General features: G+C 45.5%; 3 protein-coding genes across 6 annotated transcripts; 1 reads left to right on the forward strand and 2 right to left on the reverse strand.

Moving 5' to 3' along the window:
• Nucleotides 1-71: 71 nt before the first annotated feature.
• On the reverse strand, nucleotides 72-12022 carry LOC125950091 (sperm motility kinase-like). Of its 3 annotated transcripts, XM_049677742.1 has the most exons (9): nucleotides 11758-12022; nucleotides 6307-6969; nucleotides 5048-5163; nucleotides 4647-4747; nucleotides 3210-3309; nucleotides 2760-2871; nucleotides 2532-2688; nucleotides 2085-2436; nucleotides 72-2003 (listed from the first exon to the last, which is right to left on the reverse strand). In XM_049677742.1, coding segments are annotated over exons 3-9 (2109 nt in total). In that variant the 5' UTR covers nucleotides 5049-5163; nucleotides 6307-6969; nucleotides 11758-12022; the 3' UTR covers nucleotides 72-717. The 3 variants fall into 3 exon arrangements, with proteins under 3 accessions (XP_049533699.1, XP_049533697.1, XP_049533698.1); XM_049677740.1 differs by lacking the exon at nucleotides 6307-6969; XM_049677741.1 differs by lacking the exon at nucleotides 11758-12022 and having other exon boundaries at nucleotides 6307-8533.
• A 1632-nt stretch (nucleotides 12023-13654) lies between these two features.
• LOC125950120 (male-enhanced antigen 1) lies at nucleotides 13655-16502 on the reverse strand. The gene is made up of 3 exons (XM_049677788.1): nucleotides 16401-16502; nucleotides 14346-14705; nucleotides 13655-14111 (listed from the first exon to the last, which is right to left on the reverse strand). The coding sequence occupies exons 2-3, from the start codon at nucleotides 14700-14702 to the stop codon at nucleotides 13866-13868; spliced, it is 603 nt and encodes a 200-aa protein (XP_049533745.1). The 5' UTR covers nucleotides 14703-14705; nucleotides 16401-16502; the 3' UTR covers nucleotides 13655-13865.
• Nucleotides 16503-16647: 145 nt separating this feature from the next.
• LOC125950113 (protein FAM151B) lies at nucleotides 16648-18442 on the forward strand. Of its 2 annotated transcripts, XM_049677780.1 has the most exons (4): nucleotides 16648-16804; nucleotides 16869-16940; nucleotides 17411-17515; nucleotides 17581-18442. In XM_049677780.1, coding segments are annotated over exons 2-4 (876 nt in total). In that variant the 5' UTR covers nucleotides 16648-16804; nucleotides 16869-16939; the 3' UTR covers nucleotides 18351-18442. The 2 variants fall into 2 exon arrangements, with proteins under 2 accessions (XP_049533737.1, XP_049533736.1); XM_049677779.1 differs by lacking the exons at nucleotides 16648-16804; nucleotides 16869-16940 and adding an exon at nucleotides 17026-17317.
• The last annotated feature ends 1558 nt before the right edge of the window (nucleotides 18443-20000 follow it).

The following is a 20000-nucleotide window of genomic DNA, read 5'->3' on the forward strand; positions in this document are numbered from 1 at the left end:
TAACGCTTCTACACGGCGGTTGATCAACTCAAAAATTCTTTCGACGAAATAGAGAAACAGCAGAAGCATTCTTTAGTAAATTGTTGATTTGTTGTATACGGTATATTTGTAGGGTATTCGCTTTCTATCGTTGTTCTCGATGTTCGCTAGCGGACCACGGAACAACACATTCTACAGTATTCGTCCTCTGTTGCTCCTTTTACTCCTCCTCCTGAGCATTTCGATTGATCAAAAATAAATAATTAAAGCTACAAACACGAGACAACAGTTTGTTCTCTAACTTTCCGTGTGTCTTCTTCTATAATGCACCAACTTGCAGTTTGGCATAGTTTGAGGAATTTAAAATTGGACTAAGCTGCTTGCACAGTCAACGAGTGGGATCACCACATCGATATCAAATTCAAAATACTACCCAAAACAAGAGTTATAAAGTAACAACTAACAACAGTTTTCGCCAAGACTTTTAGCATCAAAACTTACACAATTTACTACCGTAGTGGTCCACCAAACAAGTCTCTTAGAGCGGGTTCACCTGCACAACGCGGGGATTGTTGCTTTTCTTCTTTTCCTGGAGGAAGTCATAATGGAACGTTTTTGCGACTAGGCTGGACTAAATCTAGATCGTTGGTTGGGAACGAAGAATTCAATCGATTCGATCCATGGGAGATATATCACATAATTGTTGGTTAGTTAACTCGTTATGGGGTTTTGCGATCTCTATAGAATGGCACACATGGTCCTACCGGAGGTCCGTGGACCGATATGTCGTGGACTTTTGGCAGTGGTGCGTAAAGCTCCTGCGGTACCATTATTCGTCCGCCTGCCCGAGCTACCACCGGATGCAGCACCGGCACTGTCGCTGCCGCTAATCGATTTCAGCTCGAGGAATTCGTACGCGCTATTCGTGGACGCCAGCGTGGCCGCTAGTCGCGTCTGGGCTTGTTCACGTTGCAATCGATGCATGATGATACGATACACACCAATAATGTCACTGCGCGGTCCATTTGCGACCGCACGGTTTAGCATTTCGCTCGTGATACCTAGGACCTTCATCAATCGGCGTGTTTCCGCCTCGAGCACGTGCAGATGCCGATTGCCTTCCGAGGATACGGCCGTCGTTGGGTACATCACAAATTTCCCATGCTCTTCATCAATCGTCCGTTCCAGCTTTTCGCGCAGATCCACTTGCCGTGCGTTGCGCCGTGTTTCGGTGAAACTTTCGGCGGTCGATACTGGTTCCATCGGTCCGATCCGTTTCTTTAGCGTTCGCCCAAACGAAAATCGGCGAGGTTTGCGTTCCTGACTAGCTGGTTGAACAGTTTCACTATTGTATAGCTCCCGGTTGTGGCCATTTGCTGGCATCTGCTGTGCTACTTCCGGTTGTGCTCCGCTCTCAGCCCCATTCCCATGGTGATGATTGTAACTACTGCTGATAATATTATTATTTGACACATCGTTCGTTACATCTTTGATATGGTGAGGTGGCTGCTGTTGCTGTTGCTGGTCGCCAACGATCGTAGGGCCTTCGGCTAGGTCCGATTTAAGTGGGTGTAGAAAGCTTTCGTCCAGAACGCTCCCGGCACGCTTTGTGCTACAAGCGATCGTGCGAAGGTTTGGAATTTCTGCACCGGCCAAACGAGGATCATCCCGTGATGATGCCGAAGATTTTGTCACCGATGATACCGTCATTGGCCGCTGCTGGGAATGTGGGAGTTGTCTGGTACGCTGATTGTTTGCAGCACTGATATGATCCCGGCTAGATGCGGATTCAGGCGACGAGGCTAGCCGATCTCTTGGCATCGGTAGAAACCAGAACAGCTTCTTCCTTCGCCTGGGAACATGAGCATTACTTTTAGCTGCTGCCACTGCTGGTTGGCGATTTGCGGTGGCCTCGGTTGCTTGTGCATTCCGCCGTGCAGCTTCCTGTGCGTATTTGAACCATTGGCACTCTAGGAGCTGCTCAATCGTAGGCCGCCGGGATGGTGTATGAACGAGAATGCGCTCTACAAAAGAAGATTACATTTATTAAAAAACAAAACTATGCCACGTGATCCGGATGACGGTGACTAGAAAGTAACACTCACGTATAACACGGCTGCAAGGTACACTGAGCTTGGTAGAGATGACGAACTCGCCTTTTAATACGGCCGTTCGAAGCAGCGGAACGGTTGGAGCCTTGAAGGGCATACATCCTTCGAGCATGAAGTACAGCAGTATACCGAGCGCCCATATGTCGACCGGTCCACCGATGTAATGATCGTCACTAAACAGTTCCGGTGCCGCGTAAGGCGGCGACCCGCAGAACGTATCCAAATGCTGCCATGGACCATTAGCGAGCTGCGTACTGAAGCCAAAGTCGGCTAGCTTGATCCGTTCTTCGCTCACGAGCAGCACATTCTCTGCCTTGATATCACGATGAACGAAACCTAAACTATGCTGCAGGGAAATGGGGTGGAAAGCGGAAATGCGGTAGCGGCTCATTACGGAATGTCCTGCTGAGATGCGTTATGTGTAGCTACCATCGTCCTTACCAAATGTTTCACAGCCAGAAGCAGTTGTTGGAAAAGAAGTGCTGCATGAGGTTCTTTTAGTGGTCCAACCTCCGTGATGCGATTGTACAGTTCCCCGCCCTGTACCCACTCGCTAATGAGATGAATCTTTCCCAATGTTTCTATCACTTCAAACAGTCTAAAATACAGAGCATGGTACTATTATTTCCGAATGGGAACTAAACGGGTTTCGGTGGCCCACGGACTTACCTTAGAATAAAAGGGTGGTAAACACACTCGAGTGTGCTCACTTCACGGGAAAGCATACGAAGAGCCTTAGCATCGAGACGGCTGGTGTCCACCACCTTGATAGCCACTTTGTCTGTTTTGCCACCAGGAAGGAAAGAAGAAACAAATGGAAAAGAACATTAGGAACACAGAAGGTGCCACCGGGAATCTGTTGGTTTCATGTTATATCCCAATTACGCGCTGTCCTTCCGCACGACACATTCACCATTTCACCGACCTCAAGTCAGGCGCGATGGCGAAGGTTCCTCTTTATGGGGGTTAATGATTCACTTCACCTAGTGCCTAGGACGAAGAAATGATTTCGAGGCAAAACATGCTGCAACTATGCCCACGGAAGCCCACCCTGAGTGAGGAGGCATCGTGTGCACATCCGCGGGTCATATCGGAAGAAACTACAAATGAAATAATCACCTTTGGTTAATTGATGAACGGCGAGCTTGACACGCGAGAAGTTACCCCGGCCAATATCGCCACAGAACCGGTACAGGCCGATCCGTCGCCCAAGGGCCACCTGCATTGGCGCGCGCGCGCGTCGTCATCATGTCGTCGTCGTCAACCGGAAACCAGGCAGGCAGGCAGGCCATACCGAGCGAACGATTGGAGAAAACGAAAAAAAAAGAAGAGGAGAAATACATTTTTAATCAGCATTAATACCCGTCGTAGTAGACGTTGAAGGAACACAGGACGAGTTGATAAGGAAGTCGAAACGATTAGTGCTTGTAAGGAATCAGGAACTATCAGTTAGTGAAGTAGAAATGTTCGATTGTGAATATGTAATACATTTTCTATCAATTTTTCAGAAAATTTTAGGGATGTGATGCACATAGGCATTTAACATAGCTTGTTACATAACATGCGATCGATTCTACTAAAAAAATCAAATGTTGCTTAGTTTTGGTTTTCCAGTTTTCCAATGTAGTGAAATATTAGGGCAACCGACGAAGGTTTCCATGGTTGGTGCTATGTACTTTTACATGGATTATTAGCATAATCCTCGGGTCTTGGCTTTCTTTGCCGCTTTGAGCGGAATTCCTCGTAGCTAATAACTTATGAATATTCGACAGGTTTTATAGTTCTGCACTGTAGTTTATGGTCGGGAATCCAACATAAGTTCTGTATGTTCAACGTTACGTTATGAAAAGAATCGATAGGTCAATGAGAAAACTTTTAATGTTCTTTTGAGGAGATTCTCTAAATCCATGGATAATTAAAAGGAAAATCCGAAATTTTCCTGGTTGATTCATTAGGCTTTTAACCACCCGTTGAGATACGTGTTTGGGCACGTGTTTGTGACCTAGGTGAAAAATGAGGTGGCGAAAGTAAATGGCAAACCGCCCTCAATCAATCCCGGGGCTATACGCAATGCAGAGTAACTTGCCAGAGGCTCCAATGTAAAGGCCATGTAGCATAGCACAGTAGCTCACCGACGAGAAAAATAGGAAAACTGATGGGCAGCACATTAGCCTGCACAGGTGTCTAGGTGTTGGCACTTGAATGCCAACACACGGGACCGTAGGGTTGCCCGCCGGAAGTGACTCGTTAGACATTATTTGATCCGATAAGGGGGGTGGAGGGTGCCCGGTAGTGCTCCCACCCTTTTCCGACGCGTGCCAAGAGCAAACACCCTCTCTCTACTCTCCTCTACCACCCCAATGGATTGATGATCAATTAAGGGAGGCTCGAGTGCTTTGTACGAAAATTAATAATCAGACAACCGATCGCGATTGTGACGTGTCAAGCAGCAGTAGTCAGGCTGTCGGTGTCGGTGTCGTGTCGCCTCGCAAAAGTGATTGATGGATATGAAGATGTTTATAATGGAAGGTATATTGGCTACGGCAGCGTGGTTACCTCTTGTGAACAGCGTGGGTCATTCTGGAGGGCGGTTGTGTAGCGCTGGTAGATTGGAGTTTTTGGTGTCGGTACAGCGGATGTCAGAATGCCTTGCTCCACTATTCGCGAGATAGAGAACAAAAAGAGAAGGAAAGAAAGGAAGGCCACGCGGGCGTTGCGTGAGTATTTAATTAAGACTAGATAATAGGGGAAGGGGGTAGGGGGAAGGTGAGCAGAGCCCCAGAATACCCCTTATATCATTAGCCGAGACATGAATATTTGATTGTGTGAGCATTATAGTGGCGGGCAAGAGTGACGCAGGAGGAACCCATTTTCATCATTTCGAAAAGTAATAAATTCTGACCAATTATTGGAACGGCGCGGGGCAATAAACGCTAGATCAGGGACCCTATACTTACTTATACATTGTTTTACTACACCAAATTACTGCACCATGGTTATACCATTTGGGAACTTTCGGCCATCGTTCTTAACAATCGGTTAACTCGCCGATAAGGCTTCTTCTGTGAATATACTGTGAAATAGAATTTTTTTTTTGATATCTGTATGTCAGTATGGCCTTTGAAAATCGCATGTTACAACAATAATGGTATCTGTTCGCACACTTCGAAACTTGTAATCCATCACTTAAAAGGGGGAAAGCAGATCGGGTTGGTTAATGATGTATCAATCGCGCTTTTTTTTCGTCTATAAACATCACAAGCATGTTTACTCGTATCCACGAATGTTTCAGCGCTTCACGCGGCAATTGGTTTGGTACACAAGAGGCGTGAATATGAGGATCGTAGTCACATTTATGCATGAAGGTTTAACAATCAGCTAGTATTTGAAGTAGCCCCTGTTGATTCGTTCTGTACATAATCCAAGTCAAAAATAGAAAATACATCGCCGCTGAAGGTGTTACAAAGTGGAAGGTGCTAATCTGCATCTACACTCCGTATCGTCAGTTTTATTCAACCATCATGAAAATCCTCGGCACCACTTTGCGGTAGTCGGGTGGAATGGAATAAAATGGATTGACCCGATGAAGCGATAGTGTATTCAATTGAACCATTCTTCCTTATTCGGGCTGTTGGGTCGTTCGAGATATTCCGATTTTAATCGATCAAACGAACGGGTGTCGCCTAGGTGCTAGGTTTGTAAGAATTACGGAAATCCAACAAACTGCACTGCACCCGGCCGTAGGGACAGAGGCCTGGAGGCCCCGTCATTAGCAGCTTTGAATTAGATTAGACGCGGCTAAGCTGAATTATCGCATTCTTTGGCGGGCAGGTGTTGGCATTGATTCAGTTTCGACGCTTCAGGTCTAGATAAAACCATGGTGCGATGAATGTCGTGTTTGTAAGTCATGAAAAGTTGGTACCATTCACACATACTTATTTTAAAGTATGCGGAGTGTTTCTTTTGTATGTTGTGTTTAGTATGTTACTAGAATTTACTAAATGAAGTATGTTGCATCGTCATGTAATGTTACTTCTGAGTAAAGAACTATGCTAGTGCAAAGTAGAGCAAAATTCTGTTTCTAGCCGGAAAACACAATCCGTAGCGGTAGTAATGAAGTGTGTATACTACCGCTACACCTCCCAGGGCCCGGGGGTTCAAGGTTGTTTGAGTTCAAGATTGAATTATGCCCACGAAAACGGTGAACTTACATTACCTCGACGGCATCGAAGGCATTGTTGTACTGATTCGCTTGACTGCTCGTTACTGCTCTTATACTCGCTTAAGGCATGTTAAGATATCCTCGTACGAGCATTTAGGAAATCCCTTTTTCGAGGTATAATGATTCCGTTACCTGAACTTTACTAATCTTTTCCAAGATTTCACAGGAGCATATTTTTGTAAAAAATCATTCAAATAGATTTCAGCATTGTGTACCCTAAAAAGGATTTTACATCGGCAAGCGCTCCGATTGGAGCTGGTGGGGGATCAGCTGTTCCGCATGAGCAGTACAGCTCGGGCCGGTTCTCACCACAAGTCGTCGTCGCACTATACACGCCATAAATTCACTTTTTATTCGAAATCAATATCTCGCCAGCACGCTGGTTCACCATCTGTAGTTACGGTATTCAAGATGGTAAGTCCCTCGTGCAGGACATTCTTAGGTAAGCACCACACACAGAGTACGGCCATTCCCCGGCTTCTCACACGGACGATGGTAAAGGTTCGCCTGAATTTTGGATTAAATTGAGTGCTTTTTTGCTCCTTCTGCACCATCACGAGTGAATTTTCGTTGGAGTACGGCCACAGCGGTTTATCGTTACATAATTCCCGATCTGGACGGCAAGACGGACACATAAGCCACTCGAGGGGGGACAACCTACACTGGCGGCATTTTTTCATTAGTAATTCAATTCTCAATTCCCCAGAGTTGTTTGGATTCGTGATTGTACTTTTTTTTTGTTATTGCAAAAAGAAAGGTTAAATAAGGTCCGAAAATGGAATGCTTATCTTTTTGCGCTGTATGTTTAAAGTTGTACCGATAACAATTTGCATCCAAGCAAAGCAAGTTTGTGTATGTATCACTAGTACCGACGGAGGCCTGATAAGCACGACAAATTCTTATCGCTCTCTACACTTTATAATGAGCAGCTACGAGAACGTGGTGCCCGCGACGTATGTCACTCGGTCATCGCAAACACACAGTCGTGTGCCGATGGAATGAGGCAGCATAACTCGGAATCAGAATTAACTTTTTGTTGCATTGTTTGTAACAGCGAAATCGGACCGCCGTATGGGACGATACTTCTCTGCAGGGAGTCACAACACGTCTCTCGGAAGTACGCTCTTCCGCTTAGAGCGACCAAGCGGTTCATGAAAGTGTCAAGAAGCCAGAATCAAGATTTACGACGGTCTCCGCCGTCTAATACTATTTACATTTGTGTTCGCCTAGATTGAGAGATTTTCGAGACCTGGGAGTAACTCTCGGGGGGGAAAGATACACTACTACTACACATGGCACATGTGGGACTTACCACACTGGCCCTTGGGACTCTGAAAGCATACTAAATGAAGTGTGTCTTCCACTCGTACCATCGGTTGATCTGGTTGGTGGCGGCATACAAATACGCCATCGTGTTTACCCATTGTCCACCGACCACCTTGTCGTTTCTCGTCAACAAATTCCCACTTTGGCTTGGACGGACGACTCCAGATCACTCCAGGCGGACTGAGCACTATCGCCAACAGGATCCATGTCGCTCCTGAGATGTGTGTTCTCGGTGCTCAATGGAATCAATTGAGAAACGTTGTTGGGTACAATTGAATTAAAAGCAAGTCTCCTCCTATCGGTTACGATACCCAGTGCCAGGTTCGTATGGTCCGTGGTAGTACGTTTGAACAGCATGAATATGCATTGAATGAGTAATGATTGCGTTTGCGAGTGAAAGAGTAAATCATATTGGAATGCTTGTTCCTAGCTTCGAAGCCAATCAAATCGCTTTTTTGTTTGTTAAATAAGTCAATCTCGATGTTTGAGGCGAAGAGAACCAAGCTCAGACTCACTGCCATCGATTGATTAAGCAGGTCAACAAACCCTTCGAGGTTGTTTTGGTCGAAATCTTACTCCTGGGCCTTTGAGATTGAGCTCCTTACGCATAAATGGTGCCCAGCTGGGGCACCGGCCAGCGGTAAAAGGCGGCCGCGTCGTGGAGTATGCTGTTTGCATTACATTTTGATTATTCGTTCCTTCGCCGTCCGTCCCGGACGAGGAATAAATTGATACGACAATTTGCGCTCAACGCGACTAAAAATAGTATTCAACCGCCTCAAGAAGTCGCGTCGAGAGGACGTCGAGACGAGGGTTCTCTCGAGGTGTGCGGTATGTGAATGTCACCGAGTTCACTCCTCTACATTATGATGTTTGTACCCGTTTACCTCCTTCTAGCCTTCTGGCTTTCTGGTGGTGGTCGAGGGGTGTTCTGTAATCCCTTCGTCTTCGACACGGTACAAGGTCTTGTTTACATGAACGGAACCGGTAAAGAGCTTTCCCGGTCAGATTGGCCGGCGGCAAAGCAGAATCGTCAACATGCTGAGAGTAAAAGTTTGAAATGAAGAAATTAATCGGTTTAACTACCTTCAACTTTGAAACGTTGATTACGAATAGGAAGCCGGGTACCAAGAGTACAGACTGAAAAGAATGTACGCCAACTGTGTGAGTGGTGATACCATATTGTGCAACATGACATCCGACTGAGACATTTGCATCCGGAGAGCATTTTTGTGGCCATTAAAGCGTGAAAGAAAGTATGTTGCCTCGGCGCACAATCTCCATGAAATTATCATAGCGATCTCTTGATCATCATTTAGACAAACACATTCTTTGTGCCACGGTTCATTAAAAACATTTGCATGATTATCAAATGACGCTTTAATCGTCGCAACCCGCGTAATGAGATGCAGTGTCAAGGAAGGAAGAATGTGGAATAGAGATGCTTTAAACCTAGTGGCCAGTAGATTCCATTTTGCAGCATTTTATCGTTCAATTACCGCCAACAAACTTAATAGAAACATAACGCTCGATGCTGGCCAGTATTTCGATTTAGGAAAGTTGAGGTTTCCAGTTGCGAAATGGTGTTAAGGCACGAAACTTGAATATGTTAAAGGCGAGTTCGAGGGGTAAATAATAACCGTAAAGGGCAGATTGGTGTGCCACTCGTCCGCCAAGTACTCGTGTGCAGTTCCCCCTCTTGCCTAGCCGCATTTCGTGTAACGGATTTCTTCCCAAAACTTGAAGCATATGCTTGAGAGCTCTTTTTGGTGGTCTGACAGTCGCTGGCCAGCTGTTGTTTGCCCGTTTTAGCCGGCCACCGGTCAGCACATTTCGCATATCAAATCTATACAATCTAGCAAACAAACTCTAAATGCAACTGTTAGAGCATGGAGCGGCTCGATCTCACTACAGCGGTTACCACCGGAAAGGGAGGCGTTATAGCGCATAAACCATGCCTTTCCATACCCAAGAGTCACGAACTTCTCGACCAATCGATAGCATTGTCCGCGTGGGGCGGTGAAATTGAATGAAAATACAAATTATTGTGACAAATTGTATAATTTGAATCAAATGGTACCTTTCTCGGTGGTGTGATGAAAATGGTAGTGAATTAGTGTGTTGTGCATGCAATCGCACCATGACTTGGGGCCGTGTTTCTAATGCCACGGCCTTTACTGGACCGCTGGCGGAGTTCTCTATGGCCAGTTCGTGATGAAATGCGTCACATGCTATTCGGCGCGATGAGCGATATCGTGCTAGATGGGAGTGTTTGCATAGAATAGTGTTTGTGGAATGAGATCGAACAACATCGCGGGAGGTATTTGCCCTCTTGTGTGAGCATTTTGGAATCAATTTTTTGTCTCATCATTGGACAAAATGTTTCATAAACTATCATTTAAACGAAAACGGTATCGATGGCAACAATCCAAGATAGCCGGTTCGAAAGGTTCGATTACTACACTACAAAAAATGGTGATGGAGCAACCGTACCGGATACGGGATACTGCTTTGATGCGACACTAGTGCAATGAATTGTGCTGGTAATAATACTTTTCATACTCGACGGGGCCAGATTGCCTTTAGGTCGGTCTAGAGTCAGCCGTGTGTAAAACCCGCACGTACAGCCCCGTCGAAAGCATCAACAAACAAAATGGAGCAACAGCATTGCATTGCGCGGTTCTGGTGGACGCTTTTCAGTATCACGCTGAAAATGGATGACCGGTTGCCGCGAAAAGCGGACTGCAACGGCATGTGGCGGCGAGAGCTCTAGTCTCTGTCCACAAGGCCACCCCATCGCCAAACAACAGTTGCGACAAGCAACGAAACAAAAAAAAAACAAAGTGAAACGGAATTCAGAGCAATGAAGACACTTTTTCCGATTGTGATTCTTCTCAATTTGCCACCCTATTTTGTATTGTTCACGGGGCGCGTCTCTGTGGCTCTAGTTCGCGTCACTCGCTTACTTTCGAAGCATTTTTCCCAAGCAAAATGCAACGAGCAGAGCGAGCGTGCAGAGCATAAGGGAAGAGGAAGGGCAACCCGCTAGAGCTCGATGAAATGAGACATTTCAAGATGCGCGATGTTTGCCAAAAACAAACTTAAACAAAAAACCCAAACGCAATGGGAAAATGACACGCGCGAGCACTTGCCCACCACCTGTCCTCCCATTCTCCTTACATTACTATCTCCTCAGCCTCATCAGCATCCACAGGTCGAGGATGATGCATCTCGCCGCCAATCTGTGCCGCGGTACCTGGGTGTGCCTTTAGCTTAACTTTCCTCCTTCTCTATTCTCTCGTTTTGCTTAATGAATGACCAGCGAAAGGGTTGCCAGTTTACGATATGGCCATTTCATTTGGCCGCGGCGGCGGCGACGGCGGTTCGATTATTAAAAAGCACTATCACACATAATCCCCATCGTACGTGATGCAACATACGACGGATCGTCTTATGACCGGGCAAAGAGAGAGAACTAAATTGGACGCAAAACTGTGGAGGATGCAATGTGTATGTGTGCTCGACAAACAGAGGACCCAAGACTCCGGGTGGAGATGACTGTGGGAATAAATTAAGGAAATGGGAGCATCTTGCTTCGCGTGAATGAAGTTTGCCATCATCCTTATCCGGCGGACTGTTTCTCGCGGTAACACGACTACGTAACCCGCTGCTGCTACTGCTGGTGCCGTTGGCTGGGAGAATATTGAATTACGCGGTGGGTTGAGGGAACACGGGAGGGAAAGAGGGGATTATTAACTTGGTTCCACATTCGCTCCTATCACTAGCAGCCACAGCGCGCCGTGTTGTGACCATCACGTACACCTTTTTCGCGACTATGGCTCTCACTTTGCACAATGTTTCGATTCCGATGTTTTCGTCAGGATTACTATCACTTTCTTGAAAAAACTAACATCCTACAGGGCCGTCTCACTTCGGTCCTGACCATCGAATCGTTGCTGCAGCACTACACACCACGAACAGGAACCGCGGATTGCCTTTGGCACTAACAGTAGGCTGCGGTTGTTCCTTTGCTCGGATTTGCTGAGATGATGGCTCAACGAGCTATGCTGTCGACAGCATTTGCACAGATTTCACAGCATCACCACGCTGACCACTTACCGCCCTACACACGCCACGATTCGAGATCAGTCGCCGGCACCCCGTGACTTAGGGAACGGGTACAAATCGTCAATTCTTGCTACCAGGCATTCTGAGCTGCCGTTCACTATCACTAACCCGCGTAAAGTGGCCCGTGAAATTTTAGACGAGGTAGTAAAATGGTGACGACGACGCAGCACAAACCAGAGCCGACTTTTTTCGTAGAAGAGAGATGATGCCGACCGCGCTCGCGAGAGCGTGCGCTCAACCGGATTCCTCCCGTCGGTGGTGGTTCCGTTCGTACTGATGCACTTGCATTCGATTGTTGTACTGATCGCGATTGTTGGCGAAGATTGGCAAGGACACTCTCTGAGCAGCTCAACTGGGGGTTGCGAGATGCCTCAAATCAACCCGGAATCGGATTTTAAATTCATAAAATTGGTACGAAAAATGATTGGGATACTTTTGCAATCCTCTCATCAATCATCTAATCCATCGAAGATAGTGCACACCAATCTCCACCGAACAAGATCCTTTCTTCGTTGAGCATAACACCAGATAGGTTAGTAAATGGACTAGTTTTTTTTTTAGTAAAATCTGGTCCAATCCTTCAGTTCTTATTAATTTTTTTGCTAGTGTCATTAGCATAAATTTTAGTTTAGCCTCGATTTAAGGAATCTGAAATAATTGGCCCCCTTGGCTCTATTTTTTCTCTTCATCCGATTCCGAGGATTCCCGAAGTTGCCCTCTCATTTCACGATTTCTCATTCTCGCCGATGCTCTCTCGGATTTTCAACCCATCTCTCTCATTCCACCGCTATGCTCTAGAGGGGCTAATCTTCGCTTTCGCTCTTTCGCATAGGAACAGGCTGATAAGATGCTGATAAGGATATGGGTCCGTTCCAAGAAGTTGTGTGATTTGTCGAAACATGGAATACTATATTTAGGAATTGAGAAATGTGTAAATCATGGTTCGCTACTGGGATAATCCGACCTAGATAACGTATGTTTGTCTGATGATAAAAGACCTGCTGGACCTGATAGGGAAGATCCCTATCTTCGGTTGAAGAAGTTGAAATAACTTTTGTATGAAGCATATGTTGCCGGGTTGCTTGGGGGATGGCTCAATTATTTCAACGAAGCTGATGAATGCATAATCGCAGCATTCCTTGCGTGCATCGTTGCGACGACAACTGCCGTGACCGTGACCATCGCTTATCGTCGTGTTTTCAATTAGCACTAGACCACATTGCATGTCTTCGCAATCTATCTAGGCACATTACACTTACGGCTAGTTAGTGGGCTTTCTGCACATTCTATCAAGCATAAAAGTGTACACATCGCACCACCGGATGGTCAAGGCAAAGAAGATGGGTAGAAAGCAACGCTCTTCTGCACGGCATGTTAAATAACGTGTGAACGTTTAAGTTATTTTCCTTTCCATTCGTCACCAGCAGCCCCTACCCCCCTGAAAACCCCCAGAGAAGCAAATGCTTCGCGTGTTTGGGGATCGCATTACCGCACAAGTACCGGGTCAGCAGAAGGAAGGAATCCCGGAGAGGATGGTGAATTAGCGGCTTGGCTTAGCAGGCCGTCTTTCACCGGCACAATACACGCGTGACCTGCCGTTGCGGGAACTTTGTTTTTAGCCAGCGCAGCAAAGCGGAAGTGCATCGGAAATGCAAATGATGCCTGGAACATTGCATAAATGAGGATGAAGTTTGTCCTGTAAGCCTGTACGCCCCATGCGCACGTGGAATGTATTAATTCTAAGCACGTCGCCGGACCTTGAATGTATCAAACACATGTTTCGGAAAGGGGCGACGTTGCATTCTCCGAACATAAATACCGCGGAAGCAAATGATGAACACTATTTAACCAGAACCAAACCTCAAAACATCAAATTTCCAGTCGAATATTTCAGAACAGACATAAATTGATTTTTATTCATTTGGATCGTATCCAAATAAAAAAAACATAAATTACGTGAAACGAGATTTACATAAGGTTAAATGCTAGCTATACTTATGCTTGAAGGATGTTTCAAAGGATATTGCCGCTATTGTGTGGACAACAAATTCGTAGGGAATGGATCTAAACAGGATGGCATGGATCGCATTTCCTATAAATCACTCTCTACCACTACAGCCGCTGCTGTCGGATACTGGCAAAGGAACCTCCAAAGAGGCGGTACCAACACCGTTGGTACTACTGCTGTTGGTGCTGCTGCTGCTGTATCCCTCGACTGGTTCCGGTTGCTGTCGTTGGCGAATTCGTTGTAGTAAATTTTCCTTCCATTCCTCTTCCGGTACACCTCGCGCCCAATCCGGTACGGCCGTTGTGGGTAGTTTTATGCCGGCCATTACGTTCACTATCTGTGTGAAGAGACGAGAAAGCGGGTTGGAAGTAGGAACGCGGGAAAAGAGTAACGGATCCGGTCCCGACAGGGATGGATTTTTCCCCCACAAAGCATCTCCCCTTAAAACGTTTGACCTTGCTGCGACCACCAAAACGGAAGGGCAATGTTGGGTGATTCAAAAATGCAAATCATGCATCATTTGAGTCAGGTTTGGTGGCGTTGCTACAATAGCATTCCCCGTGTTATTTACCTCTGCTGCCTTGTTGGCATCGATATCAATGTTAAGCTCATCGGGACGTGGTGCGTTCCATACGTCAAGATTAAGAAATTCTATGTGGTTGGTGGTATCGGTGTCAGCAACCGCGTTTCCGGTTTCAGATTCATCAGATTGCGCTTCATAGTCGTCCATCGGTATCACTCGTAAAGTGGAGGGGTTCCGCTCATCCACGCTTAATGGTTGATAACCGGCATATCCATTGTAGTTCTCTTCCGGGAGGCCATTTTCACTTTCATCGTCACTCAGCGGTTCCACATGGATAATGTGGTTTTCATCCATTGTGAAATTATTATCCTCGCCTTGTTGTCCCGGTAAATCTGGGAGCCCCATTTTCTGAAATGATCAATATACCCAAGCATCGAGTAGCCTTAGTTTAGTTACCGAATTACATTCGACGATCCGATCTTATCGAAGTGGCACGCGTTTGTATTCCTTCCTGTACGCTTTTCTAGTTTCATCGTGCATAATGCTACCGGATTTGTTGAACGTTTTACAGCGAACCAATGAACCGAGTGAGTAAAAATAGCAGTAAACATAGCATCAACATTTATCCTGATGCTGTTCATTTCAGTTTCATTAGAAGAGATTTGCAAGAGGCTGCCTCAATCAGAATCGTATGAAAATATCGTGGACAATCAAAAAGAACTGCTATCAAGTGCATCTAAAGCTTTGCAGTTAGGGGCACGTTTCGGATTAATTTATTATGATCGCAGGCATAAATATAAGATAGCTGTGGATCACACACGTCCGGAGGCGTATAATTTCTACAGACGTCTCCGTATACTCAATGAAGATATCGAAAAAAATGGGCTGAAGAATTCGTTGGCCAATATTAGGGCTCCCAAATATGGTTCATCAGATAGCAGCGATTCTGAATCTGAGGATCACGAGGGAATGAAAGCATCGCCGGGGAAAAAAAGGAATCCGACTTCGAAACAATCGTCATCAGTCGGTAAAAAATCTGGCAAAGGTTCTTCATCCCCGAAGAGGACGCGTAAATAAAAATTCCCAAAAATATGTTTCTGAAGATACGCATCCTACTAGATTCCAAAATTATGAAAAGTAGTTTAGTGATTCAGAAATAAATCAACTACACCGTTTCAAATCGTTTGTTTGTGTATCCTAGTTACCCATAGGTTTCGAAGCAATAGCGATTTCAAGCAACGGTTGTTAAGCGACATCGTTTCTCCAATCAGTGTCGGCATTGCTACAACCAGCAATGGCAGCAGATGGGAAAAAATGTTAGTAAGAGTAAATGGAAGTAATTCTACTACCATCTTGAACTTGATAGAAATATTTCTGCCTTTTCAGTGATTCAAGTCCAGCTGTCTAGCATTGAGCGAAACTATCGTGGGTTGCAGTCGCTGTATAACTGGAAACCGCTGTCCGAAACTAGAGAAGTGTTTCGCGAAAAATTCCCGCTACTTTTTGATGACAAAGCCAATCTTATCCACCGAACGGAACGATTGAATTACATCAAATCATCTGAACCCCAGCTTGCACAGAATGTGAAAATACCACTAAAACACTACGGAGCGCCCGATGAAACGCGGGCTATCGTTGAGCCGGCTGACTCGTTCCGGTACGGACAGTCTTGCAACAAACCGGTAGAACGCCCAGCGGGAGTAATCTACACCAACGAAAAGGGTTTCGCCCGACTGGTCGATCCGTATGTTAGTACGACGATGAAAGATATCGTTCCGCACCGGAACCCCAGTCATGATACGGTGACCTTTTGGAACTGGTCGGAGAGGGAGGAACGGCTTCGCGCGCCCCGAGTTACCACTGTTCTGCAGCCCAGAAAAGTGGTGCCCGTTTTCAAACGGAAACTAAACAGCGGATTCACCAGCGAGATGCAGGCCAATTTCGTGAAACCCATCGAGCAGCCGTTTCAGCTGGATCCCCGGATTACTCAGTCGGTCGTGCTGAATCCGACCGACCGCCTCGAAGCAACGACGGAAAATTCTATGTACGGTGATAACAAAAATTGCGCTTTGATACTAAAGCAAAGGAAATATGAATAAATACCTGATTTTAGAGGGGTTTTTAACGATCGAACGGACGGCGAGCCAGAAATACCTTTTCTTCTTCTTTTTTCGTCTTTTGTTCAGAGCGATGTAAACAAACAGCTGTCATTCGTTAGCTGTATAAACAGGATCCAGGAGTCAAAAGTTCCGGAACTTTTGACTCCTAAAACCGCAGTGTTGTAAACGCTTTTTAAATGTCTCTTCTTCTTCCTCTCTGTTTCTATTGGCGTTCTTCTTCGAACAGCTGTTTCAGTTGTTGCACAGAAAAAGTGGATTTTTTAAAAACAAGTTTTTTGAACAAGTTTCGTGAATTTTGTGACAAAGATTAGAGCACGATCACCCCCAGAGAGAACAGAAACCTGCTGGTGCGATCCTGGAGTCACGGAAAGAAATCCCTCAGAACCGGCAAGTTTAAAGGTTCGTGATTTAGGAAGAATCTTTTGCATTACCGATTGAATTATCTTTCCAGCTTCTGATGATAGCAAGATCTGCTGCAATTAAGATAGCGGACAACATTTTTATCTATTAAAGGGAACGAAAAGTAAGTATTTTTTATCGAAGAACCCATGTTGCAACAACGACCCTGTTGGGAATGGGAATGAAAAGAACTGTGGAGCAGCGAAGATCTTGTGAAAAATCTCGGTTTACTTGAATAGATTAATGCTAATATTTCAAGAACTGACGACGAAGAAATGTCTGATTTCAATTCTCAAATTCGGATGATCAATTTAAAGCTGCTTAGGGCGCAAGTGAGTATCAGCCGGGCGTTATCAGGGGATGAGCCATAAAAGCAGCATTAAGTAGATAAGAATAACTTGATTAGTGATGAGCGATGGGATGCGCTCTCCCGGGAAAGATTATTCGTTGACTGGTCGTGGTTCAGAATGGATTTCGTTTGGGTTCTTCTTGTTGCCGTTGGTAAGACTCTTCACTGGACTGCTGCTTCTCGACCTATAGTTTTGCTTTAACATGCTCCATTCTAATGAAACTGAATTCTCATTCCCTTTCCAGTGATATCAACACAGGATTCAGCAGCGAAAGTGAATGAAAATCTAACGAAAATAACATGGGCACACGCTGTAAATGATGCAGAATACCTGACTCGAGTGCTGGACAGTACGTAGACTGTTGGGGCAACGTGTCCGTTTCTTCTAATCAGTGGTAATTTGTTCGGTTTCCAGGCGATATACAGTTCATAGAAGCGGATATCTCGTTGGGGTTTCTGAAAGAAGATGCGAATCAGGAAAATGAGATCCCCATTATGGCTCATCCTCCGGCCACAGTGTCAGACATATCTCTTGAAACATTCCTAAAACGGATTCTTCAGTACAATCAGCAAACCGCCAAGGCGAAGGGTATCAAGCTGGACTTTAAATCGATCGGAGCCTTCGAACGTTCGATTGATATAATACGTAGTAGCTATGATATGGGCAAGTTCAACACATGGATCAACGCGGACATCCTACCAGGTCCCGTAGACAATACCGCCACCGTACCCGTTGATCCTGCACGATTCTTCGCAGCTGCCAAACGGTTAGGGAAAGCGACGCTCTCGATCGGATGGACCACGCGGTGGGGAGCGGATTTCTCCGAAGGATCATACACTGAGCAGCAAGTTGATGCCATGTCCTCAGCAATCTATGCCAACGGTATCGATAAGGCAGGCAATGCGATAACGTTCCCTGTAAGAGCAGGTATTGTGGCGCACAGTATCACACGTATGGTTCGTCTATTTTGTACCTTAAAAGATACCAACAATGTAACGTTTACGATCTGGTCAAGTGAAAATGATTTCGTAGACGTAGAAAGGCTTCGCGAGTTTATCTTCACCGTAGGACTCGATCGTACCTATGTCGATGTACCGGAAGCACTGCATCGCGCCTTGAGACTGGATGAAAATGCGTTTGCAAACACCTGCAAGAAAACACTCGATGCGAGATGTTTCGAGTGAGATGTTTCGTGATTCGCCAAATAAATCCTGCTAGTAATGAAGGCTTTAAACCACATTTTCGTATTTAGTAGTACCGAAGCCGATGGCAAACGAGGGAGCATCATGGGCTAATAGCAACTGTTCAACGGGGACTAACAGTGAACTTCACTTTCTTATCTGTATAATATAAAAAATCGTTTCAATTCCTATTCAATTAAGTTTATTTGAATAATTATTCTCTGGTTCCAGTTTCAATCGAATATTCCGCCCTTTTGCAGCACAAGATTATTTTTGCGAATCATGATTTTTAGATTCTTCAAATCACGACAAAATTGTTCAAATTCGCTCTGATCGTGCGATTTCGTTGAATCGATGAACCAAAATGCGCATCCATCAGCTTTCATTGTTTCTTGCGCCACGCTTGGAAAATGATTCCGATCGACTGTGTGGAAGTAGTAGGTTTGATCGGCGTGAAACAGTCTCATACTTCCCGTAGGTTTCCCGATGCGCTTGATCCGGTATTCTTCTAGCTCCGATCCGATGCTGAACTCATCATAAATGACAGTGTTCTCAACGCCATCTCTCATCAACAAGAAGGCCACTTCGTAATTCACGCTATACGTGAGGGTGTGGAGGTGTTGTAGACCAATGAAATGTTCACCCTCAGGATTACCGAAACCATGTTTGTAAGACTCCCAGGAACGATTAAAGATGGATTCGTTTCCGTTGTTTCGACTGTAAACGACTAACCAGCCACCGTTTTGGAACGTTTGGTTGCAGTATACCTCATGGGTAGGGGTGGCACAGAGCTGCAGAGCATAAACGGAGGATACCGTTGGTTCAGCTTCACCGCAGTCGGATATGGGTTTCCTGCAAGTGGGCGTGGGCAGGAGTTTCGATTTTATATAATCAATTTCCACATTCAGCTTTTCGACAGTGTTCTTGAAGTGCAGCAACTGTAGTTGAATGTCCTTCAATTGAGCGTTGAATTGGTCGGAGTTAGAATCCACCTCATTTTGAGCTAACACGAAATTGCCGGCCGCAACTACTGTACAAATGATAAGTAAACCCCGTTTTTTGATCTCCATGACTATTTGCACGAGCTAACGAGATGCAACTGATATTTTTCCAGGGATCACTCATCATTATCAGCAACCTCACCTAGGACGAGGTAAGGTTAGACAGCAGGCAACAATTCGATTATCATCCAATAGATCTCGGCTATGTGTAGAAACCGTAGCTTAGTATATAAACTTCGTGGAAGATTGAACTATGTACACACAGTACTCATTAATCGAAGTACATAAGGACATGTTGAAGTTTGTTGTTCTTTGCCGTTCGAGCACTAAGTGTGCATGTTACATGAGGAGCGGTATGAAGAGGTTACCGGAAAGCAAAAGTTTCGCCATAAACTAATAGCACCCGCGAAGATTGTATGCACCGGGGCAAATGATTTACTGCACCAATGCTCATCGCGCGCTCTACACTTTGCGCCATGTCTAGTCGACCTTGATGAACCGCAAAGTGATGACGTTCTGGGTTGAGCGTCATCAGTGGCAAAGCGTGAGCATGATCACATCGTAGCAGCATCGGCAGATTGTGTAGTGCGCAAGTGTCGAGCGTCGATGATTCTGTCGGCGCGGTTCTCTCTGCTCTAGGTCGTCGATCGTC

Source organism: Anopheles darlingi, chromosome 2 (assembly GCF_943734745.1).
Source record: "Anopheles darlingi chromosome 2, idAnoDarlMG_H_01, whole genome shotgun sequence".
In the NCBI taxonomy this organism is placed as follows: Eukaryota; Metazoa; Arthropoda; class Insecta; order Diptera; family Culicidae; genus Anopheles; species Anopheles darlingi.